Below are 11697 nucleotides of genomic sequence, written 5' to 3'. Positions count from 1 at the left end.
TTCTATTTTTATTTCTCAGCACTAACTTTGTGGTTTATTTTCTTACATGTCCTTCTATTTTATGTGTGTTTTATTATTTTGGTCATTAGTCCTCTGTTTATTTTTTTATGCTTAAATTATTATTAAATAAACATTTATAAAATTTAATTTAAATGATAATACTAATAAATATAGGTGTAGTTTAGCTATAAATCTTATTAATGTAGTGATTGCTTTATAATTATCGTAACAAAAACTTGGAAGTAGACGTAGTCAATGTTTGAGACTATACAATAACAATTATCACAGTAAATGAGACGAGATATATCGTGAATTATTCGAGATCAATTTAGTCAAAATTTGATAAATAATCGATTCGAATACACTTAACTCGAGTTCTTAACGAGGCGAAACAAGTTACTTGATACTCGATTCGAAAAGTTCACGAGCAACTCGAAATATAATATATTAAGATTTTATTTAAAAATTAAATTATTAATAATATTAATATTTATGTGTTGATTTTTTTTTAAAAAGAATGGAACATAAGTTTTTCATATATTTAATGTTCAAGTTTGAGTTTTAGCTTTAAACAAGTTTAAGATTTTTTTTATTTCGAGTTTCAATTCATGGTTTCAAGTTCGAATAGAGTTTACAATTTTAGGTTCACGAGTTTTTGAGCCGAGTCGAACTCTATTTTATAGTTTTCGAGTCGAATCGAGTTCAACAATACTCGAACTCGGCTCGACTTATTTACGGCCCTAATACAATGACGATGAATCAATTGAGAAATTCATGAAAACCTACTAATCAAAGTTGAATAAATAGAATAAGAAGTGTGAATTTAATTATGTATTAACTGACACGAGTAATCAATTGTTGAACGATCAAAGAGACAAGTACATTTTGTTTCAAAAAAATTGGTTAGGCCAGTAGTCAGTAGACGAACCATTACTGGGTGAAAATAAAATAATTATATATTTAATAAAAAACTTTTATACCATTACGATGATGGTGTTGGGCTTATCAAACCTTCATAAATTCAAGACTATATTGAGAATTATCTATATTTTAGAGATAAAATTAAAAACTAACCATTTTACTAAAATGTCATAATAAACGATCAAAACACGACTCTTTGAAAGTAAGGTGACCTAAAACAAAAAAAAATCAAACACAAAGGACCTACCTTGTAATTTACCAAAACTAACATTATTAGGATAAATTACACATTTAATACTTAAACTATTAATTTTATTTTATTTATTTAAAATATAATGTATAACATTTATTTTTTTTTTCATTTTAATACCTCAACGTTAAAAACTTAACTGTTGGACATAATACCTTTCGTATGGATAAATTGTATCATTTATTATTCAACTATATTTTCATTCTCATTTAATTTAATTGCTTAACTTTAAAATTACTCATAATTTAATTACTCTAACTTTTAAGTTTATTTTTTTATTTTAATTATATATTAATAAAATAATAAAATATAATTTCACAAAATATTATTAAAATAAATTAAAGCGACTAAAACTGAAATAATTTAAAATTCAAGTAGTTAAATTAAAATTTATAAATTTTAATGATCAAAATAAGAGTGATAAATAATATAATTAACCTATAAAATATACAATATCGTTGGGTTAAAATGAAACAAAAATAAATATCAAGTATAATTTTGAAACATTTAAATATTAAAATAAAAAATAAACATTAAACACTACTCTTAACTTAGTGTTAAAGATAACCTAGTATCTTACCGCCCTAATTATATATGTCCATTCAGACACAAATGTGTTCGGAAAAAAATATAAAGTTTTCGATAAGTAATCAAACTAAAGAGCAATGGAATTGAAAAGAAGATAATAGTATACTTCATTCCACTTTTATGTCGCACAACATCTCAAACAGCATAACAAAACACTAGCAATCCAAAACGCAACAACCAAAAAACCCAAAAGCAAGCCATAAAAACCCCACACAAGTGCTAACCCTTCAAACCTAAGACCTCCAACTGCCTTCATTATCTCCACCTCCCCTTGAGTAACGAGATCCGCCATCGTCATATCCACCGTCTTGCCGTCCACCTCCGTATCCTCCGCCGTTCCTATATCCACCTCCACCATATCCTCCTTCACGACGACCATATCCACCACCACCACCACGACCCCCTCCATATCCTCCTCCGCCCCCTCCATATCCTCCACCGCGACCGCCTCCACCACCACCACGTGACTGAGCTTCGTTGACAGTGATGTTCCTTCCGTCAAGATTTTGACCGTTCATACCTTCAATAGCATCCCTCATGGATTTCTCATCACGGAAAGTGACAAATCCAAAACCCCTGGATCTTCCAGTCTCACGGTCATTAATAATCTAAACAAAGAAAAGAAATAAAATCAAATAATATAAAAAATAAAACAAATCTTTTCAGAATCGATCGATCTTCGGCCCAGAGAGGGGATGAAGATGAACGTACCGGTGAGAGTTATAAAATAGAGAAGAGTAACAAGTAGTTAACAGAAAACAACAGATCAAGGATCACAGATCATAGACAGGGAGGACCGGTTCGGGCCGGATCGAGTCAGATCTGGAGTCCGATCTCTGCAACAAACGGACCTTCGATTCGATGATCTCGCCGTACACACTGAAGGCTTCTTCGAGAGCACGTTCATCGGTGGCCCAGGCAAGCCCTCCGACGAAGCACCGGTACTCGAGTTCTGCGGAAGCCATATCCGAAAACGATAGGTGGGGAGGTATGAGAGTTATAACTGAGACGGGGGCTGAACCATGGTTATATAGAGAAGCTCTGAGGTTTGAATTAGGTTAGTTGAAAGCTGGATATAACGATTGCAGTAAACTATGGTTAGTCCTCACGAATTGATTAGTCTCAATGATCTGCCTTGTTTGGTTACAAGCACAAACATGCCTATCCTTGTTTAGAAATTTGCGTTCTGAATTTCAAAATTAATGGTTTAATATTTAGTTTAAAGGATTAAAAACAAAATTTTAAATTTAAGTATTTAAAGTATTTTTTTACTCCCCACCTAAAAATGTAATATTAACATTTTTCAATAAAAATTTAATTTTAATATTAGTTGTCGACCATCGATATTTTTTATTGTCCTTCTATTTTTTTATATCGCATCTTCATTTTTTATATTATATTTTTAATAAATATGCTTTTATGATATGTTTTTACTTGTTGTTTTTATTTTTTTAAGGGTTTGTTTGATATTGTCACGACTGATCAAAATAATACATTTCATGTTGCTCGAGTATGACTTGCTCGTGGATAGCTTTTCACGTCGTTCGAGTTTGATTTGCGGTTTGTCAGTGGTCTTTCAATTACTTGATCCCTTTTTATGATTTTTTTCCGATTAAATTAGATTCGTTGTATATATCTTTGATCGAGTTTCTTGGTTAGATTTTAATCTTTACTTGTTTGGTCCTTATGTGATCTTAAGTGACTAGTTTTGTTTCAATGATTATAAGAAATTATTCTAATTATGTGCTTAATTTACGATTATGATTGTAAATCTTTATTGTAATTTGGGATGTTTCCTATTTTGAATAAAATTGGTGACTTTTTTCAAGAAAATATTTTCACCTAATTTAATTGTAATTGCCATTCAAAAATTATTATCTAATATATCTTATGTTTACAATTTTAAAAAAAAATTATTTTAAAAAATAACTTAAAATTACTTTTTAAACAAACTATGATTTCTCTAAATTTACCAAAAAAAAACTTAAATTCCTAAAATCTCTAATTTCCTTCTCCTTTATTATTGTTGTTGGGCATTTCCATCTTCATAGTTAAACGGCCACTCATATATCATCATCCACCCACTAATCTGCATCACGTTTATTCTTGTCTCAAACCTTAAAGTTAGTATAATTATATTTATCTACCTCAAATGGTTGCTACTATTATTCTACGTACACATGCATGTGTATTGTTTTGGTTACACTCGATCAAATATAAGTTTCGAATGTTGGTTACTTACTAATTATTCTAGTTTAATTATAATTAAATAATACATATTAGTATTAAAATTTTTTTTTGGGTACATCACGTTGAAGGGTAACAACCATACACCAATTAGAATACTACGTCTTCTACGATCAGCTTCTAGCAGCTCCTTCAGCTCCCTATGAGGTTTCTGGAGAATCATCAAGTTCTCTATTTGGTCGGTGGCAAGGTTGGCGAGATGATCGGTGCACCGGTTCCCCTCGCGCCAAGTGTGTCTTGTTTCGAGTATCCACCCTCCCTTTATGAGGTCGCAATAGTCTCTCAACAAGATGTTGTCCAGCTCCTCTGAGACACCGGTCCCTCGTTTAAAGCCTCCACCACCCAACTAGCACCAAGTTCCACAACCAAATTTACTAATTGCATGTATTTTGCTAATAATAGTCCTTGTCTGACCCCCATAGTTCCACGGTAGCACTTGTCGTTTTTCCTATTTTCAACATAAAGCCATTTAGCTAATTGCCCTGCTCGTTTCTGATTAGGCCGCCTGCTGTTGCAAGGCCTGTAGTACGTTTGTGAGCTCTGTCAGTGTTTAATATTAAGCATCCATCTGGCCGTTTTCTCCATTTAACCCACACTGGTTCTTTCGTTAATTTGTTGTAGATACTGGATAGTGCCATGGTTACATCTCTTGCTAATTTCTTAGCGTAACTTATAACTCGAATAGGGTTTTCTTATCTATCCTCGAATATCATCTCATTTCTGTGCTTCCAAAGGCTCCATATAGTCGTCGAGAAGAGGGAGCCCCAAATTATTCCCTCTCCTAGGTCCTTCTTAGACCGACTGTTTCCCTTTAACCAATCTATGAAGTGTCTGGTTGTGAATAGCATATCGTGATTACTAGCCCTGAGCTCGATCCATACTATTTTTCCAACACAACATTTTCTGAGCACATGATCTATAGACACTATTTATGTTTGACAGTCTTTGCAGTTTTGATCCTGGGTCATGTTTTTCCTCGCCCGAATCTCGTTTGTGTTTACTCTATCCAACATGCAAAGCCAAAGGAAAAACCTTATCCTTTCTGTGGTTTCGACTCTCCATACCCACCCGAGGTTCACCGATGAAGATTCAGGCATCTCTCTTTGTGAAATCTCTTTAGCCGCCGAGGCTACCATGTAAGATCATTCTTTCGAAAAAACCCCATTTGGCTTCATCTTGTTTCTTGCCATTGTTACACTGGAAGAGGGATCCCTTGGATTTGTTCTCTAGTTTCATCTGTGATAATACCTTGTATGTTTCAAAGGTTCCAGGTGCATTCTTTGGTGATGTAATCGCTCACCAGCTCATTTCTTGTACTAGTGTCCATGGCAGGATAGATCTCAGATAATGGTCCATCTCCCACCCACAAATCGTGCCAGAACTTGGTTTGATTCCCCGAACGGATCAACTATTTGACACCGCGCTTGATAAATGTTCTAGTGGACATAATGTCTCTCCATGTTGAAGAGCTATTTGCTCTTGGTTGGACTTCAAGAAAGTTGGACTGTTTTAAGTACTTTTCTCTCTTCAACTTGCACCAGATAACATCCTATCTTGTGTGCATTTTCCGTCCGTTCTTGGCCATGAGTGACAAGTTCATAGTCATCGTTTTGCGCAGCCCTAATCCTCCATGATATTTTGGTCTGCAGACTCTATTCCAATTCACCAAGTGATTATGGGTGTAATCCGTTCCTCCACTCCATAAGAAGTTCCGGTTTAAACTGTCGATTCTTTGACAAATGGATCTTGGAAGCATAGTTGTTTCATCGTATGAACTGGGATCACAGACGTGATAGATTGGATAAGGGTTATCCTACTCGCCATCGATAGAACTCGTCCTTTCCACCCCGCGAGTTTCTTCATGACTTTGTCGACGAGAGGGCCATAAGTATTTTTCCTTTTATAGATTATTGGGACTCCCAAGTACGTTCTCAATTCATCCGATAAAGGTATGTTACGTAACGAACTTCAGTAACTAGCCATATCTCGATTTACATTTGGTGTAATAAATAGTTTAGACTTTTGAAAATTTACCTCCAGCCCTGAGGCCATGCTGAACTCTCTTAAACAATTCCGAATGTGAGCCACCTGATTGGCATTCGCCTCGACAAAGAGTAAGAGATTATCGGCGAAGAAGATATGACTAACTTTAGGTCCTCCTCTTGAACCTCTATAGGCTTTCCATGCTTCTCTATCAAGGATCATGTGTGATAGCCGCTCCATTATAAGGATGAAGAGATAAGGGGACAGAGGGTCTCCCTGACGGAGGACTTGCTTCAGGTTGATTTTTTTCGTGGTTTCATCGTTCCGCAGGGGATCGACAGTACCATTCTTAACACAAACATGATGGTGGTAACCATTTTCCTCGGAAAGTCAAAGGCTTGCAGAGTGTGTTCCTAGAAGTTTGGATTCATTGTCTTACGTTTTTTCTTAAGTCAATCTTCATGATTATCCAAACTTTTCTTCCAGTAGTGCTCATCATGGTGTGCATTAATTCTTGGACAACCAGAATATTTTCAGAGGCACTCCTACCGGAGAGAAAACTATTTTGATAGGGTCCCGCAAGGTGTTGAGGAATAGGACGGAGCCTTTGAACAAGAGTTTTGGAGAAGATCTTGTAATAAGTGTTTAAAAGACTGATCCAACAAAATAACGTGATATTATTTGCCATGAGAGCCTTGGGGATAAAAACCAGGAAGGCTTCCAACACTCTAGGGTCCATGGCTGTCGCGTTCAAGGTTGAGTTGGCAAAGTTCCAAGTCCATCGCACAGTTTCCCAATTCCTTTTGTAAAACACTGGTTGAATGCCATCGAGTTCGGGAGCTTTCACGTTCTTCATTGAGAAAAGAGCAGTGCGAATTTTCATCTCAGTAACAAGCTTCCCCAAATCGGCTTTCTCTTTACTGGTAATGGTGGGTTTAAACCTATCATATCTAATGGTCAACTCCGTGTAAACATTTGCTTCAAAGAGTTTTCCATAGTAGTTAAGGATGTATTGCTGAAGTTGTTGAATGTTCGTTGTCTAGGTTTCCCCTATGAACAAACCCTGAATTCTGTTGTTTTTACGTCTGATCAGAGTTGAAATGAGAAAACAACTTGGTATTTATTTCCCCCATGATGAATCCAAACGAGACTTGCGTCATAACCATTTTTTTTGAAAAATAATTAAATATTATTTTAAAAAACAGTTATGACTTTTATTTTAAAAAATTGGTGGATTTTGAATTGATTTAAGTTAAATTGGATAGGAGTCTCCATCGACCTTTAAGTTAGGTAGGTTGAATACCTAAAAACGTCTTTTAATTTTTTTTAGGAAAAATCATTTTTAACACAAAAATTGGTCTGCATTATCAAAGATTCATTTTTTTGGATCCGGGAGTCGATTATGCATGGGGATGGGTAAGCACCCCCACAACGCCCAAAATTGGTACTGTGTCTCTTACACGTTGTCGTAAATGTGGAAATCATGAATTCGCATCGATAATTAAAGTTTGATCCATTTATTAAATCTAATTAATTTGCTTCGAATTATTTATTAGGGAACATTACTTAATTCGATAAGAAATCACGAGATTTGCACATCCTCCAATGAGAAGGCTATCTCGTCTATTTCTTATCTAAAAAGAATATTCTCTCATTGATTAAAAACGTGAATCGAATATAAATAAAAAATCTACGTTTACATTTATAAAATAAAATAAATTGTTATTTAAAACAATACTCATTGCATCATTTGAATTAAAATAAAAACAAATTAATTAGTAAAATAAAATCGATTTATTTCAAATTTGCCTTTCGTTCGAATGTTGTATTGAATCACACCTCCTCTGCAAGGTGATACTTTTCACACGACAAACTTTCTTGAAAATATTCGAAGGACATATCGAATGAAATTTAATTAATAAATAAAATATTATAATAACCAACATATACATACATAAATATGTAAAGTAAAATTAACATAATACACGTACATGCATACATATATACATTAATTGAAATAAAGAAGCTTATACAATAAATACTTTTATCCTAAAAAAATCTTTTAATCATAACACATATTTCAAATAGCTACACTTATTATTATACATAAGTACAAATATAACTACACATACATTACCAATGAAAAAGAAACACAAATATTTCATACAATAATTTCAAGGAAAAAAATAACAGAAACAGAATGTAGAGGACCTAATGAGCAATAAACCCTTAAGCTTTAAACACTAGATTAAAGATAGTGACCAGGATGCAAATGAAACTAAACAGAAGATTTCAAAGTATAAATTACCTAATTCTAAATACTGAATAATACGAGGGACTAAAATGAATACTACACACAATCATCAGTCAAAACACTATATATTTAAACATATAGGAATACAAACATATGGGACTAAAATGAAACATAACATAAATAAACGACCTAAAAAGGAAACTTAAAATTTCCATTATATGACCAAAACACAAGTATTACAAATCCAAGACCTTATATATGAGATTAATCCATGTGCACATACTCCCCTTATGCGACGTCGTTTTAGATATGATATATGTAACAAGTTAAAGGCCAAAACCGACCACCATTTCCATTTTCTTCACTTTTCTTTGGGAGAGGAAAGAGAGAGTTTGAAAACTCTCTCAACCTCTTCGTCGGGAAGTAAAAAAACGTCGCTCACCGGTAGTGAAATATGGCCACCCACGGCGGTCGGAGGGAGAAAACAACACCCACAATGCTCCTTGCTTCTTCATTTTCTTCACTCTCAACCCTTCTTCGCCTAAAAAATAACCTAGACTCATGAATCTAGTGTTTTACCTTTCGAAAATTTGAAAACCAGCGACTCTTGGGCTTCCAAAGCTTCGAAATGAGGTATGGCTTCTCACTTTGGTTTTCTTTTTCCTTTTTTCTTTCAGTTCGAATATATTTTTTTTGTTTGGTTTTCTCCCCCAAATGTTCTCTATTTTTTTTTGCTTATGATGTTTGGTTATGGGGTTAATCTCCTTTAATTTCCTTTCTTCTCTTCTTTGCGTGCACATGATGTTCTGGCATGGTGGCATGAACATGCAGCGTCGACAGCTGGTGATAACCAAACCCTGATTTCGATGGCTGAACTGGACCGTTGGATGGGTCCAGATCGTGCAGCCATAGACGTGCGGTGATAAGTGCTTAATTTAGTTAATATTTTGCTTTTAAATTACTCCTTAATCATTGGTTTTTGCAGCTTATTTGTTCGTTTTAATTCATTTTTTGTGCATGACGTCAGATTCTGGAAATTGCACTAAAATGAAGGTATTCTGTAATTTTTTATTATTTGGTCACGACTGGAGACATGAGCACGACTCTGGGCTTGACACGGTTTGACGTGGCAATTTCTAGAAGGTCCAATCAGTGCTTCTAGAAGAACAGATAGATCAACCACACGTTTCTGCAATTCGGATTTGAATTAAACTCATGTTTTAGGATATTATTTTAATTTTATCTTTTGAAATTTTAGTTTAAATAGTTTTAAGTATTTTAATTAGGATTTAGGATATTATTTTTAATATATTTTATCTTATCTTTGTTTTAGGAATTTTAGTTAGTTTTAATTAGGATTTAAGATATTATTTTATGAATTATCTTTAGCTTTTTTTTAGGATTTTGAAGGCTATAAATTACCTCTCAGGGTAAGCCTAGAAACATATCTCTCTCATCTGAGAATAAAATCTTCTTTTTCTCTCTTGCTTTCTCTCTATATTTTGAATACTTCATTTATTTCCCTTCAAAATTTTGTTTTCAAATATGCTAAGTATGACTTTGGTCATGCTTAGCTAATTTCCTTTTAAGCTGAAGGCTAAAGCGAAGGCTCAATTCCAAACATGAGAATTGTAAGACACTTAAATCACTTCAGTTTTTTCTCTTTGTTTTTTGGGCTTATTTTTCAAATTAAAACAATTTTCAACATTGGGCTGGATATTGTTATGGTTAACGTTGGAAGAAGGATTGACTTATTGAAGCACATTCAACTTCCTGAGAACACACTTAGCAAAATTGTTTGCTAAGAGGAAACAGAGATCGAAATCAGTTATTGTTGAAACAACATAATCCGAGTCGGCAGCGAGGAATTTTTCTTGTAATAACTGACGTGAATCTTGAAGTAAAAATCAGTTTTGATGATCCGGGGAATTTGAGACAAAGGTGAAGTCTGAGGCTGCGGTTACAATAAGTTTTCTTTATCCCTATCTCTTTTATTTATTTTTAATCTTTATATTTTATTTATTTTTAATCTCTATCTTTTATTTCTTTAAATAATTTAAAAACCCCCTTTTATATTTATTACTATTACTATTACTATTTATTATTTTATTATTTTCCTTTTTTAAATTATAATTATTTATTTTATTATATTTTCTCAACTTCATCTGGAACTCTATTTTCTTTTAAATCAAGAAACAATTTTACTAAATCAAAAACACCGCAGTTCCTGTGGATCGACCTTGCTTCTTTATACTACTTTTCCTTTTTATTTATTAAGAAGACGGAATTATTTTGATGGCAAAACGACGGTTATCAAATTAGCGCCGTTGTCGGGGACTAACGACAAGTATTGATTTATTTTTCTAGTTTTTGATTTATGACCAGAAAAAACACAGGTGAATTAGCATATTTAGATTCGAAGATCGAAGCGAGCACGAAGAATCCACGCACAAACACTTCGAGAAAAAAGAAAAAGACAAGAAGAACGAGAGTAGAGTTCAGAAACAGAATCAAATCCGAAAACAAACTCTGAAGCAGACACATACAACGAAGATTAAATCCCGATGGCAGAAGAAGAACAAATGATCCGAGAGCTAGCCATAGCTCCTATCACTCAGATGCCATTATGCATCAATTTTCCTAGTGGCGGGACTCTATTTCAATTAAAGACGGGACTTATTCATCTTCTTCCCACTTTCCACGGCTTTCCCACTGAAGATCCGCACAAACACTTGTTAGAGTTTCACGTGGTTTGCACTAGCATGAAATATCAGGGAGTTACCGAGGATCAAATTAAATTGAGAGCTGTCCCTTAATCTTTAGCCGACTTGGCTAAAGATTGGTTATTTTATTTACCTCCAAATTCAGTTAATTCATGGGCTGACATGAGCTGATTTTTTCTTGACAGGTTCTTTCCAACGGCTAAATCAAGCTATTTACGAAGGAGTATTCTTTTCATTCAACAAAAAAGTGAAGAAAATCTTTATGACTATTGGGAATGAATTAAAAAGATTTGCGCACGTTGTCTGCAACACGGATTAAGTGAGCAAATGTTAATTCAATACTTTTATGAAGGCCTTTTACCAATGGAGAAGAAAATGATAGATGCCGCCAGTGGAGGAGCATTAGTCAACATGACCCTAACAACAGCAAGGGAATTGATTTCAACCATGCCAGCCAACTCTTAACAGTTTCAAGTGAGCCCAGCCGACGGGTTCACGAGATAAATACATTTTCCCTTGAAAATAAGTTAGATAAATTAACTGAAGTAGTTAATTCACTTGTTGCAGGAAAATCTGGAGCAACAAGAGCATGTTGGATATGCACAAAGCTAGACCATCCGACAGATTGCTGTCTGCTGATACAAGAAGGAGGCAATGCAGAAATCAATGTCATAGGGAACTTTCCAGGTCCTCCATAAAGACAATACAATCTATACATCAATACTTATAAT

At 34.1% G+C, this 11697-nt stretch overlaps 1 protein-coding gene across 2 annotated transcripts; it reads right to left on the bottom strand.

Moving 5' to 3' along the window:
- Positions 1 to 1841: 1841 nt before the first annotated feature.
- LOC120187469 (glycine-rich RNA-binding protein GRP1A-like) lies at positions 1842 to 2761 on the bottom strand. Of its 2 annotated transcripts, XM_039191176.1 has the most exons (3): positions 2611 to 2761; positions 2145 to 2367; positions 1842 to 2087 (listed from the first exon to the last, which is right to left on the bottom strand). In XM_039191176.1, exons 1-3 carry the CDS (start codon positions 2722 to 2724, stop codon positions 1993 to 1995), a joined length of 432 nt encoding a protein of 143 aa, XP_039047107.1. In that variant the 5' UTR covers positions 2725 to 2761; the 3' UTR covers positions 1842 to 1992. The 2 variants fall into 2 exon arrangements, with proteins under 2 accessions (XP_039047107.1, XP_039047106.1); XM_039191175.1 differs by having other exon boundaries at positions 1842 to 2367.
- Positions 2762 to 11697: the final 8936 nt, after the last annotated feature.

This window comes from Hibiscus syriacus, unplaced genomic scaffold, assembly GCF_006381635.1.
Source record: "Hibiscus syriacus cultivar Baekdansim isolate YM2019G1 unplaced genomic scaffold, ASM638163v2 tig00113725_pilon, whole genome shotgun sequence".
In the NCBI taxonomy this organism is placed as follows: Eukaryota; Viridiplantae; Streptophyta; class Magnoliopsida; order Malvales; family Malvaceae; genus Hibiscus; species Hibiscus syriacus.
Note: the sequence above shows the minus strand (reverse complement) of the source record. Positions and strands in the feature narration are given on the sequence as shown.

Bases quoted from the DNA above. Each gene is read 5' to 3' on its own strand.
- LOC120187469 (XM_039191175.1), bottom strand. From the start codon at position 2,724: ATGGCTTCCGCAGAACTCGAGTACCGGTGCTTCGTCGGAGGGCTTGCC. The intron at 2,368-2,610 runs GTCCGTTTGTTG...TTCTTTGTTTAG, and splicing joins GCGAGATCATCGAATCGAAG to ATTATTAATGACCGTGAGAC.